Below are 14,654 nucleotides of genomic sequence, written 5' to 3'. Positions count from 1 at the left end.
GCAAGAGTTGAAAAGAACCAACTGATGGCCTTAATATCTTATTTATGAAACTGCTGTAAGTATATTTTGAGATTTCGGATCTGAATCGAATCACATACTTATAGGAACCAGCCCCACCTATCTCATTTGAATCTAATTATACGCACAAAAGTATTTGAAATTGTGTTACGGTACACTGAATAAAGCATAAGCCACAAACCAGACTAGTTTAATGAATAATAACGGAAACAGAAATGGCGACAAAGCTGAATAGAGACCAATTTAATAAAATTCTCCACTTTCTCATCCGATACACTTTATTTAACTTGCCAAATAAGGTGACCCTCGCCTCTTTATTTGACAGGATATTAAAGAGTTCCCATTCGTCATCCACCTGCGCAGGCGCCACTCGGTCACGTGACTCGCCGGAAGCGCCGCCATGTTTGTTAATGGCTGGTTCCGGTTGGTGCGCGCGTGCGCATAATTTGTCTATGGTTGTTCTTTTTTTAAAAGCGCTACGGAAAGATTAATGTCGAATTTATGTTAAAAGGGTTTGTTTTGTTCAGTTAAGTGTCTCGTGTAATTAAAGGGTCGTAAAATGTTGCCAGTGCGAGGTGTAATTATAGTTGTTTGGATTTGTTTGATGGAGACAGTTAACTGTTAAAGACAGCTTTAATTGCGATTGAAATATGACATTGGTACCTATGGATTTAGGGCCATCCACAGACCTTGCACCTCATCTTACACTCCTGATTTGCCCACAAGAAACCATTTCAAATAACTAAGATAAGTACAAAATTTGCCATGAGTTATAGTAGAATAGAATAGAATATAACTTTATTATACGCCACATAAATTACACTCACAAGAAAAATATACTTACAGACTATAATAGAAACTACGTATAAAAGGCTGCCTTAACACTAAGAGTGATCTCTAAGAGGCAGCCTTGATACTTATTTATTTAATCCTTTATTGCACAAATATAAACATAAGTATACAAATGGTGCACTTAATGATATTAGGTATGTATAAGCATTTTCTCAGTAAACCTACAGGAATAGCAAGAAAATTATATTATAGGTCAGACTTATGTCACAATCTTCTGTCGCTATTACCAGCACAGCAGCCTCATAATAACTAAAAACATGTAACTGACAGTACCCCTTGTCCCCAGCTGCACCGGCGTGAACCACTGCAGCTTCATCCTGCCGGCCGACCACGCCGCCGCCGCCGCCTGGCCGCCCGGCGCCGTGTACATCAAGTACGCCTGCTTTGATGGTGAGTTGACCTAAATCTTCTTCTTAACCTGCGTACAGACCGGCTAAACGAACACCAACGAACGGGTTTCGTTGACCTTCGTTGCTGAAATCTGCCCTGTATTATGTATGATAATAACCATCGTTGGGCGTAGGGCGTGCAAAACCGGACGGTTTTCTAAACCGGTTTTGAGTTTGCGGATTTCAGCCTCAAAACCGGTTACCGGTTTTTCACCGGTTTTGATCTCACATGTATTTTTATTTTCATACAGTACAAATTAAACAAGAAACTCATATTCTTAGATAGAGATATCCACAAAACATACGAATAAACCATTTTTTTATAATATACTTACCTGTTTTTAATCAACAATTTATGACAAATCAATAATTTTGTTAACATGAAATATAAATTAAAAAAGAATTATCATAGTCTAAATCTACAAAAAGTGTGTGGCACTAATGGTGTTTTTATATTCGTTCTGTTATCATCAATAATTGTATATTTTAAACATACAGGCAGATTTTGAAAAAAAAAACATTTATATTCTGATTCTTACGACCACAGTCCACACTATAGTAGCAGTAAGATGATGAATGTGTTTTTTGTTCATATCAAGATTATCAAGGCAACGAAAGAAAGCCAAATACACAAATTGTTTTATTTTTAGAGAATATCGGTTCAACTTCTAATGTATGTTTTTACATAATATGTATATAAATACGATAAAAACCGGTGAAAACCCGGATTTCGGTTTCCGGTTATGAGCCCCCAAAACCGGTTATGAAAAACCGTGAAATATTGTCCGGTTAACCGGTTTTCGGAAAAACCGGTTAAGCCAGTCAGAATAGCGTCAGTCGCTGACTGCCCAGGGTGCGGAAGTATAACATATTTGTCGTTGCACCCACGCGATGCCGGCCAATCTGTACCTAGGTATTTCATTCTAGGAATCATGTCCCTGAATGCCGTACCTAGGTAGGTGGAAGTATAATACCTAAGTATTTGGTATCGTAGCATATCGTGGTATAAAGTTTGATTTAATTTATGGATTTACAGTAGGTAGCCATATGTTGTATATTGCGTACACATATTTCATAACAAAGAGCGTAGGCTTCAAGAATACTGATAAGGGCGCATATGAAATTCAACAAAAAATGCCTTGACAAAAAATATATATTATGGTGGGGAAAGAACTTCAATGTGAGCCTTTACTTAGTAAGATTACAAAAATATCTAAGTAATAGCACCTATCTACATAAAAATACTAGAGAATACTCAATGAATACCTACTATAATTAACGGGTGAATAAGGGTGTTCTAAATTTAACGTACGTATAGGTTTCCCTTTTAAAATAAAATTACGTACGTTACGTTTCTGTTTGATAATTATTAATTGTACCTACTCAAATTAGTTAAAGGATCTACTGTCATTTATCTTTCACCCAGTCGTAGGTTGGCTGGAAGAAATTGCTTTTTGGCAATAAGCCCGCCTTTGTATACGTCTTGTGTTTTGATTTGTAACTGTTCGCTTTTATGTTTGCTTGTGTATGTGTACCATTAAGTGTATATAAATAAATATAAATAAATAAATACGTTTACGTACGTTATGATTTTATTAACATACTCGTAATATGTTTCTACTTAGTAGCGGTAATACATCACAGTTGTCGACGCGATGTCCTTAAAACTAGATTTATTTGCTCCAAATTACACACATGTTGAATTTAGGTCAGGATCTCAATCCCAGCCATAATGATAGCATGACCAACCATTCCGAAGCATCATAGTTTACTCACTACATACCTAGTGTACTATGTGTATAAAAAAATCAAATACGGGTCCTCTAATTTTTTATAAACTTTCCGAATAGCTAATATAAAATAATATTAGGTCCTTACATATGAAATTGGCGTTTTGTCGTACTGGCCACTTTGATCTCAAATATTACCTTTATGGTTAGGAATTCCAAATTCAAATTCATACAGCTATTTACTCATGCATTTGTGTTTCAAACCCCCTAATTCATCTGTATTTTCTTCTTTTGTTTTTTTCTTTGTGTCACTCTGTTTACAAAATGGAAAACTTGAAATATCGCGTTATTTACGAGTATGAGTTCCACCGTGGCACCAGTGCTGCAGAAACGGCTCGAAGGATTAATGATGTGTATGGTGACGGTGTCGCAAAAGAAAACACAGTGCGTTTTTGGTTCCAACGTTTTCGTTCTGGAAATTTCGACCTGCAGAACAAGGCTCGTGGACGGCCGGAGACCAAAGTTGATAATGAAGAATTGAAGGCTATTGTGGAAGCGGATCCATCGCAAACCACGTCCGAGTTAGCTGCAGGCTCCGGTGTTAGTGATAAAACTATTCTAATCCACTTGAAGCAAATTGGGAAGGTGAAAAAGCTTGAAAGGTGGGTACCTCATGAATTGAGTGAAGCAAACCGACAAACGCGCGTCGACTGCTGCGTTACGTTACTCAACCGGCACAATAATGAAGGAATTTTAAATCGAATCATTACCTGTGATGAAAAGTGGACGATATATATCCTTTACGATAATCGGAAGCGCTCATCGCAATGGCTGAACCCTGGCGAACCAGCCAAATCCTGCCCTAAGCGAAAATTGACTAAAAAAAAGTTGCTTGTAAGTGTTGGGTGGACTAGTGCCGGTGTCGTTCACTACAGCTTTCTTAAATCTGGCCAGACGATTACGGCAGATATCTATTGTCAGCAACTGCAAACCATGATGGAAAAGCTAGCTGCTAAACAACCGAGGCTGGTCAATCGCTCTAGGCCACTGCTGCTTCAGGACAACGCTAGACCACACACTGCACAACAGACGGCTACCAAATTAGAGGAGCTTCAATTAGAATGTCTTAGACATCCAACGTAGGTACTCTCCGGACCTTGCTCCAACAGATTACCATTTTTTTCGCAATTTGGATAACTACTTGCAAGGAAAAAAATTCAACTCCGATGGGGCAGTCCAAACCGCCTTCAAAGATTTTATTGATTCCCGCCCGAATGGTTTTTTTAGTAAGGGGATCAATGAACTACCTATGAGATGGCAAAAGTGCATACATAGCAATGGTACATACTTTGATTAATTTAATATATTTCATTTAAAAAAAAAACGACTTTATGTTCCTCCTTTAGAAAAAGGCCAATTTCATATGTAAGGACCTAATATGTTGCAAAAAAAATATGTTGTCCATTGTACTTATCAAAACACGTTAGTATGTAAGTACCTGCACTGTAGCACGTACCGATTGCCAATCTATTTACTCAAGTCCATTGTAGGTTCCTGGAAAGTAGGCAATGCTAGTTTCCTCTTATTTCCCGAGAGGTTCGGTATCGTAATCACGTATTTCTGTTCCTCGAGTAAAACTAGTAAAAGAGTTACCTTTACAAGGTATCGAGTCTGATAAAACAATATCGTCATCTCAGGTAACATAATATCCTTGTTCGCACATCATTGTAATAAAGGTGACCCTCCTTAGAGTCTCCTGATGGTAATAAAACGCACTTGTACTACATTTCTCCCCCAATGTTCCCATCGTCTCGCGCAAGTCCCTTGAGGCTGGCAACCCCAGTAAAAAACGCACAAACTACGATCAACACGGTAGATTAAACGGAAATAACTAGGTTGAAAAGGGTAAGAACTCCAACTTTGTGCAATAGAACACACTGTACTACATAGGTGGGATAAAAGATTCATTTTTCTATCCTGACCGTGTGGTAAGGCATTTTTATCTACGTGACTACTCTTGTAATGCCCGTGTACCTACTAGTCCCATCATCTGATATTTTTCTAGAAATACGTTTTAACCGCTATAAATATATTAGGCGAAGTGTGTGTAGGTACTTAGACGAGAAAGCTTGACAAACGACTTTTCGATAAAACCAGCGAAAGCTATGAGGACACGTGCGCGATGGATGACGTATGAAGCGAGACGGATGAATGGGGGTGTAAAAAATGCACCCCTAATGTTTTTTATGCAGTTTAATGTTTGGAGTGCTTCGTTGATTCGACACTACTACAAAAAATATCCAGTGCGAATACCCTTTTTCAGTAACTAGGTTAAAGTTGGGATGATTTTCAATCACGAGTCATAAAAAAAGTTCAGTTTCAGTCATATGAAATTCAAAATTCAAGTGGTTTAATCGACGTAAAATTTTACAATTATTTGTCGATAGTCATCTACCACCATTTCACAAAGGCCCCGTCATTGAGAAGGAAAGAAATGGCGAAAGAAACTCCTCGAGCATCTTTTCAATTTTTTCCTTATATATCTATTACAATTTTTACTTATATCTAGTACCTACAATTTTACTTAAGTACCTATATCCATTTCATTTTTTCAATAGCCTTAGCTGAGGTGGACAAGACCACGCGTTTTTGTCGTTAAAATAATCATTTATACTATAGTAAGCTTTAGTACATAATGTAGCTTTATAACATAATTCTTAAATTTTTGCTCAGTAAGGTTTATTGCTTCATTTGATAATTTATTATAAAAACGTATACAGTTCCCCATGAATGATGTGTTTGTTTTCGAAAGTCTGAGTGTGGGGAAAAGCAACTTATTTTTGTTTCTGGTCTCAATACCGTGAGTGGCTCCTACTTTACTAAATGAATTTAAGTTTTTACGAACATACATAATATTTTCATAGATATATTGGCATGGAACAGTTAGTATACCTATTTCCTTAAACGTATCTCTTAATGAAATTCTAGACCCTAATACATATATGGCTCTAATTGCTCGTTTTTGCAGAACAAAGATTTGATTAATGTCAGCCGCTCGTCCCCACAATAGAATTCCGTAAGACATAACACTATGAAAATAACTAAAATACACAAGCCTGGCTGTATCTACATCTGTTAACTGTCTAATGGTTCTAGCCGCATAAGCTGCAGAACTCAATCTACCGGCTATGCTCTCAATATGGGGTCCCCATTGCAACTTTGAGTCAATTGTAATACCCAGGAATACCGTTTCATTTACTAACTCTAGCTTATCGTTATTCAATGTCAAATATGTCTCTACTTGTCTTACATTAGGCAAAGTGAATTTAATACATTTTGTTTTCTTGGAGTTAAGAGCTAAATTATTTACAGTGAACCAATTAGCAACTATGGAAAGAGTACTGTTTGCATTGTCAAAATTGACTTCTTGTCGCTTCAACTTAAATATAAGTGAAGTATCATCAGCAAACAATACTATCTCACATAATTTATCTACAAAAAACGGTAAATCGTTAACATATACTAGAAACAAGAATGGTCCTAAAATCGAGCCTTGGGGAACACCCATACTGACAGGACAGCCAGCCGAACGCACTCCATTTATGTCAACTAGTTGAGTTCTGTTGGTCAAGTATGATTCCAATAATGTAAAGAGCTTTGCCAGTTAGCCCATAATATTTAAGTTTCATAAGTAGAGTGGCATGATCCACACAATCAAATGCTTTCGATAGATCGCAAAATACACCCACAGCATCAAGACGTTCCTCCCAAGCACTAAATATGTGTTTGACCAACGCGACACCAGCGTCAGTTGTAGATCGACCTTTGGTGAAACCGAACTGTTGGTTATGGAGAAGGCCGTGAATACTAAAGTGCGAAAGCATTTGATGCAGCATAATTTTTTCAAAATCCGCTTCCACAATAGCCTTCAATTCTTCATTATCAACTTTGGTCTCCGGCCATCCACGAGGCTTGTTCTGCAGGTCGAAATTTCCAGAACGAAAACGTTGGAACCAAAAACGCACTGTGTTTTCTTTTGCGACACCGTCACCATACACATCATTAATCCTTCGAGCCGTTTCTGCAGCACTGGTGCCACGGTGGAACTCATACTCGTAAATAACGCGATATTTCAAGTTTTCCATTTTGTAAACAGAGTGACACAAAGAAAAAACAAAAGAAGAAAAAACAAATGAATTAGGGGGTTTGAAACACAAATGCATGAGTAAATAGCTGTATGAATTTGAATATGGAATTCCTAACCATAAAGGTAATATTTGAGATCAAAGTGGCCAGTACGACAAAACGCCAATTTCATATGTAAGGACCTAATAATAATTATATATAATTATAATATATAATAATTATTTACCTTAAAAATGATGACATGAATTTTAATGTAAAAAATTACATTGTTATTAGCTCATTTAATAGGAAATCTTTAGACAAAGGAGGATCATTAATATTTGTAAAGAAAAATTTAAAATGTAAGGATAGGAAAGATATTGTAAAATTATCGGTCGAAAGAATAGCTGAACTAGCTTGTGTTAAGATGGACAAGTATATAATTCTAAGCGTGTACAGGCCCCCCTCTTCTGACTATAAAGTATTTGAGAAAGTGATGGAGGATAGTCTTACCATCTTATCTAAGAGCTCAAAACCAGTGGTTGTGGTGGGAGATTTTAATATTGATTTATTAGTTGAGACTTCTATGAAATGTTGTATAATTAATTTGTTCAAGTCATATAATTTAAGTAATGTCTTCCTGGAACCTACCAGAATTACTACCTCAGCCACTTGTATTGACAATATTTACTGTAATTGTGATTTTACTAATCATTCTGTAATCAATTGTTTACCATCCGACCACAGTGGGCAAATTGTTACGTTTCCTTGTACTTTTAAACGTAATTCAGCCACTTTCAAGTTTGTTACGAACTTGAAAGTGGCTGAATTACGTTCATACAGAATTGATAAGTTTAAATCTCGATTGAACAGTAAACTTGACTACTGTAGAAGCTCTGAAAGAAATCCCAATGATGCCTTTAAGGAAATATTTCAAGGTTTGTCTCAAGAATTTGAAAACGTGTTCACTAAGAAAGAAGTAGATGTTAATTGTAAACTAAGTCTTAATGACTGGGCAACATCGGGAATTTATAAGAGCAGACGTAAAATATATGATCTCTATGAACAGCGTACATTTACTCATGACGATAACTTTAGAGATTATGTAAACATAAACATAAACATAAACATATCTTTATTGTAATAAGTAAAAACATACAAGGTGGGGTAGGCGACCGAATGGCGTAGTGGTTAGTGACCCTGACTACTGAGCCGAAGGTCCCGGGTTCGATTCCCGGCTGGGGCAGATATTTGTTTAAACACTGATATTTGTTCTCGGGTCTTGGGTGTTGATATTTATATTTAGTATCTATCTATCTATGTATTTGTGTAGATATATCAGCTGTCCGACACCCATAACACAGGTTCTGCCTAGCTTGGGGTCGGATGGCCGTGTGTGAGATGTCCCCACATATTTATTATTATTATTTTATTATTATTTATTTACTTCTTCACTAGATGAAACAATTTTATCGTTAATTTTAAGTTCAAAATTTAAATCACGTGGTTTATTCTTCCCGGTTTCAGTATTAATGATATTCCATACGGTTTTAATCTTGTTATTAGAGTTTTTAATCTTTCTATTTATATAATCTGATTTAGCTTGGTGGCAAACGGCTTTGAATATCTTTGTATATTTCTTTAATTTTGTATGTCAATAATTGTAATACTTAATTAACTAGAATTGTTCACTGTTTGGAAGGAACTGGTTCCTGACACACAGGTCACCCTAGTTTAGGAACCAGGGCTACCCCACCTTGTATGTTTTTACTTATTACAATAAAGATATGTTTATGTTTATGTTTATGTTTACATAATCTCTAAAGTTATCGTCATGAGTAAATGTACGCTGTTCATAGAGATCATATATTTTACGTCTGCTCTTATAAATTCCCGATGTTGCCCAGTCATTAAGACTTAGTTTACAATTAACATCTACTTCTTTCTTAGTGAACACGTTTTCAAATTCTTGAGACAAACCTTGAAATATTTCCTTAAAGGCATCATTGGGATTTCTTTCAGAGCTTCTACAGTAGTCAAGTTTACTGTTCAATCGAGATTTAAACTTATCAATTCTGTATGAACGTAATTCAGCCACTTTCAAGTTCGTAACAAACTTGAAAGTGGCTGAATTACGTTTAAAAGTACAAGGAAACGTAACAATTTGCCCACTGTGGTCGGATGGTAAACAATTGATTACAGAATGATTAGTAAAATCACAATTACAGTAAATATTGTCAATACAAGTGGCTGAGGTAGTAATTCTGGTAGGTTCCAGGAAGACATTACTTAAATTATATGACTTGAACAAATTAATTATACAACATTTCATAGAAGTCTCAACTAATAAATCAATATTAAAATCTCCCACCACAACCACTGGTTTTGAGCTCTTAGATAAGATGGTAAGACTATCCTCCATCACTTTCTCAAATACTTTATAGTCAGAAGAGGGGGGCCTGTACACGCTTAGAATTATATACTTGTCCATCTTAACACAAGCTAGTTCAGCTATTCTTTCGACCGATAATTTTACAATATCTTTCCTATCCTTACATTTTAAATTTTTCTTTACAAATATTAATGATCCTCCTTTGTCTAAAGATTTCCTATTAAATGAGCTAATAACAATGTAATTTTTTACATTAAAATTCATGTCATCATTTTTAAGGTAAATAATTATTATATATTATAATTATATATAATTATTATTAGGTCATTACATATGAAATTGGCGTTTTGTCGTACTGGCCACTTTGATCTCAAATATTACCTTTATGGTTAGGAATTCCATATTCAAATTCATACAGCTATTTACTCATGCATTTGTGTTTCAAACCCCCTAATTCATTTGTTTTTTCTTCTTTTGTTTTTTCTTTGTGTCACTCTGTTTACAAAATGGAAAACTTGAAATATCGCGTTATTTACGAGTATGAGTTCCACCGTGGCACCAGTGCTGCAGAAACGGCTCGAAGGATTAATGATGTGTATGGTGACGGTGTCGCAAAAGAAAACACAGTGCGTTTTTGGTTCCAACGTTTTCGTTCTGGAAATTTCGACCTGCAGAACAAGCCTCGTGGATGGCCGGAGACCAAAGTTGATAATGAAGAATTGAAGGCTATTGTGGAAGCGGATCCATCGCAAACCACGTCCGAGTTAGCTGCAGGCTCCGGTGTTAGTGATAAAACTATTCTAATCCACTTGAAGCAAATTGGGAAGGTGAAAAAGCTTGAAAGGTGGGTACCTCATGAATTGAGTGAAGCAAACCTAGGACCTAATATATATTTATATTAAAGTATAATAATTAAAAATTTAAATGCAGTTATGAAATAATAATTTGTAATGCTGTATTTTCATTTCAATATTATGAGCTCCCACCCACAAATAGGCTAATTTATGATGTACCTACATAGTACCTTTTACCAAAGCCCCAAGCAGTAATTATTTTCAAAGCCCACCTTAAGCTGGTCATGCGATAAATAATAAAGGCAAATATTGGGACCTTCTGGTCCGTGAAATTGTTCACATTGTACCGCCAACACCGCCGTGCCATGTTTTGCTTGCCCAACTGATTAAAATGGCAGCTGGCTCAGTAATATACAGGGTGTTGCAATAGTGGTATAGGTAACTCTAGTATCCTACATAGCAGGGTACGCGGATGGAATTAAATTTTAGGTGAACTTTCACGAACTTTATGAAAAATAGAAGGTTACATTACAACGAAAAGTAGATTTTGGAAAGAAAGTTGATGTTTTTGATACTATGATTCTGCAGAATTTGCTGTCCTTTACATTTATCAACTTTTCTAGTATCTAGTAATAATACAATTAGTTAAAGGAAACCTAGAGAAGTACCTATATACGAAATCTAATTACATTCCTACAAAAAACTTACTTGGAAGGAACTCAGATTAAATAAGTTACTTAATTAGCTAGCATTTACTGTAGCAATGAATCCTTGTAAGTAATTGCGAATTTCTACTGAATGAATGAATTCAATGAATAGATTTTTCGAATCGAGACGTAAACTGTATTTTCGTGTAAATGATTTAATTTGATTTTAATCCAAACAGCCTGCTCTACCTGTATAATTAGGTATTTAACATACCAATTTTGAGAACAGTTATTCTGATATACCTATGTACTAGTTAGTAAAGATAACTAGAACTACCCTCAGATTAATATCTACCTGCCTGCCTGGACGGCGCCATTGCCATCGCTAGGTCAAGGGCGCGCGCGATTATCTAAAGTGTGTTTGACGTTATTTATGGTATTTGCATACATACGTGGTCTACATAAGTGGGTATCCCACTTATGTAGACTAGAAGGTGGTAGATGGATTAGAAAATACTTACTCCACCCATCTTGAGACATGTGATGGATTCGATACAATATTTTGTTTGAATTTTTTGAATTTTGAATTAAGGCGATTCTCTCACTGCATCACGCTGAGTTTTCGTCAAAAATACCCATGAATGCATGAACGCAAGTAGATGCATTTTCTGTGTGTGGTACTGTCCTTGTTTTCTATACAAACAGAGTTACTTATAAGAACCTTTCGGACACGCATTCACACAACTGCAGTGTGTTAACCTGTAAACCACCAGTCTTCACCATCTTTTTCATAAAATATTTTTTTACGCTATCACATTTCCTTCCTCCAGACACCCTCTCAATCCACTACTGCAACCGGGAAGTCTCCATAGCCGCATCCGGGCCGGACAGCGAGGGGTACATACGGTCTCCGGGCTACCCGCACTTCTATATCGGAGAGGACGAGTGCGGTTGGCGACTGACCGTGTCGCCCGAGCAGAGGATACGGGTCACTCTGCTGGATGTTAGCTTGAGAAGTGAGTAGTTTATGTACCTAAATGGAATGTTCTGTGAACATTTCGTGTCATTGCAAAAAGATACGTGTAGCAATTTAAATAAATTTAATGAATGTTTTGGTAATTGAGACCCTTGATCAGTTAATTAATGAGCGGTGGTTCCATAACTAAAAAACGTTTCCTTAAAAGTCCTTTTTGATAATCAGCTATCATAATGTTACTGCCACGAATTACGCGATATACTTAAGTTTACTTTTCATCATCATCATTATCAGCCTGCATCTCCACAACGCAACAAACTATAGTTTACGTTAACATAAATTCATATTTTACAGGTATCGGTCCATTCGAAGAAGAATGCACCGACTACGTCACAGTCCGGGAGTCGAACGGGGAACCCCTGCTGTCGTCCTGCGACCAGGTGGACCTGCCCCTGCAGCTCGTGTCCAAGACCAATGCAGTGGACATCACTGTCCAAGCCAGATCTCAAGGGGCCTACCCGAAACGGGGAGTTCTTATTTATTATAAAAGTAAGTGCTACACCAGTCATTCCCAATCGTAGAATATTTTCTTAGAAAAACTGATCAATCAAGCAATCAATCTTCTATTTGAATCCTATTAAAAATATCCCCAACTTCCATCTTTCCGAATACAATATGAAAAAGTACTAGTGCTGCCATCTATGTAATTAACAGTAAAACTTTCAGTTTAACGCCATCTGTTTGTTCTAGGTATAGACTGCGTGACGCTGCCAGCGCCATCTGATGGCTACCTGGTGTACCGCAACGCGCACGTAGCACACTACATGTGCAACGTTAATCATGTTTTCGAGGATACCCACGAGAGGGCGCGGTTGTTATGGTGCTATGACGACAACAGATGGAACGATACGGTACCTTCTTGTGTTGGTAAGTAGATCATCTACTTTTATTCTATTGAAATCATGAATGAACATCATTTTATGTAAATGTAATACATTTTTATAAGTACCTACCCTATAACCAAAACTGAGCGAAAGTTACTGATAGGTAATAAGTACTTAGAATAAGTACTAGACAGGTAAGAAGTTTATAAGAAGTTTGAGAAAACATAAATTTAGTTCGGTGTCTCTATCGCTTGAATATCAGCTGTTATCTTTTCAATTCTTTTGATTATTTATCAATAGACTCTTGGACATAATAACCTCATTTCAGTCTAGCATTTTGAGGTTAACTTTGTAACAATGAAAACAACATGCGAAACAAAACTTGACATGCGCACTGAATCCCTTTTCCGTCTCTTTCCCTCTTCTAGCCACCAGAGTGCAAGGGAAACATCTCTTTCAATTTTCAATTTCGTGATTTACGACTGTGTTTGTAGTGTAGATAGAGTTCGTTATAGCTTGTCAAGTGGTTCCTCTTAGGGTTATTCAATGTTTGTTCAGTTTGTCCCCTACTGTTGGTGTTTCCTTCAGTTTGTGTTTGTGCGTTGGACTGTGAACTCGTGTCTCTGTGCTCTTTCTCTCGGATTCTCCACGTGCGTGACTTGTAGAAAGTGAGTTAATATTTTTCAACTTTTTTACAACATCGTGCGTTATACATTGGAGCTATTTTCAGCGATCTCTTAAGTGGTTTCTTTTAGTGCCTTTGTTATTAACCTCTTTTTTATTCAAACTTCAAATCCGTATTATTAGAGGGATGGAAACGTTGTGTGAGTTGAAAATATTTAAAAATGTAACGTAGTTACCAACCTCACTCACTATCTACTTTATTTAGCTAATGAACACAATAGTTAAAATGTCGTTTGTATTCAAGTTACAGTTGAACTCTCAAATTGGTCATTCCAACTGGCCTTATCAGTGGTCAGTCAGTAATACTATAGGTACTTACTAATAATAATACTTAATGCACTCCTCTTTGTTTTGTGTTGGTGTTTTTTTTTGTTACTTATTGATAAGTTAATGGGCAGACACAACACGAGCCATTGGCATAAAAAAGTGTTGTTAATGCTACTTATTTAAACCCTTGTATGGTGAGACAGTATCCTAGGCCAATTCTCGACCAAGTAACGGCTCTCCATTGACTAAGTACTCTGCTGAGGATACTGTCTCGACCACTCTACTCGGTAGGCGTAATCAGGGTATTAGCAACCCTACCATTCACAAAATCTTCAAATCACCCTCCATATTTTTATTTCGGTCTCACTCTCTCCAGCAAAGTAATTAATTAAAGAAACTCTACAAGTGGGCACGTTTACACTCGCGGGCGCCACCGCTCTGTTTCTGTCGTCTATTTTTGGCAGCGAAATGATTTGTAAATGGTGTCAGAGTCACACAAAAACATAGGCCAAACTTGTGGCCTAAATATTTCCCAACTAGGTATAGGTACATTTAGATAGGTACTATTATAGTAAGTATCATAAATAATATTGGTATTAGGGCATGCAATACCGTAATACCGGTTTTCGTAATACCGGTATCAGGGACCAAATCCACGCTTTTTTCAATACCGGTATTGAACGTTAATACCGGTATTGAAGTAATACCGGAATCGGACTTTTTTAGGCTATAATAAAGCGATTAAGATATAGTATTCCTATGTACTGTGAAAGCGCACTTGTTTCCAACCGTTTGATGCAGTTTTCGGCCGTTTGATATCTACTGTTGTCCATGCGTAAACGGACACTGGATGTAAAAATAATAATTTATTGTAAAATTTTAACTCTAATACTCAA

At 36.6% G+C, this 14,654-nt stretch overlaps 1 protein-coding gene across 2 annotated transcripts in view; it reads left to right on the top strand.

Annotated features, from left to right (window-relative positions):
* The window catches only part of LOC105389730, an 80,258-nt gene that overhangs the window by 44,345 nt on the left and 21,259 nt on the right, over positions 1 to 14,654 (top strand). For both annotated transcript variants that reach the window (XM_048627924.1, XM_048627922.1), the window contains exons 3-6: positions 1,157 to 1,260; positions 11,778 to 11,963; positions 12,278 to 12,472; positions 12,674 to 12,850. In XM_048627924.1, coding sequence (XP_048483881.1) covers positions 1,157 to 1,260; positions 11,778 to 11,963; positions 12,278 to 12,472; positions 12,674 to 12,850 — 662 coding nt within the window. The remainder of the gene's footprint in view (positions 1 to 1,156; positions 1,261 to 11,777; positions 11,964 to 12,277; positions 12,473 to 12,673; positions 12,851 to 14,654) is intronic.

This window comes from Plutella xylostella, chromosome 4, assembly GCF_932276165.1.
Source record: "Plutella xylostella chromosome 4, ilPluXylo3.1, whole genome shotgun sequence".
Lineage (NCBI taxonomy): Eukaryota > Metazoa > Arthropoda > Insecta > Lepidoptera > Plutellidae > Plutella > Plutella xylostella.
Note: the sequence above shows the minus strand (reverse complement) of the source record. Positions and strands in the feature narration are given on the sequence as shown.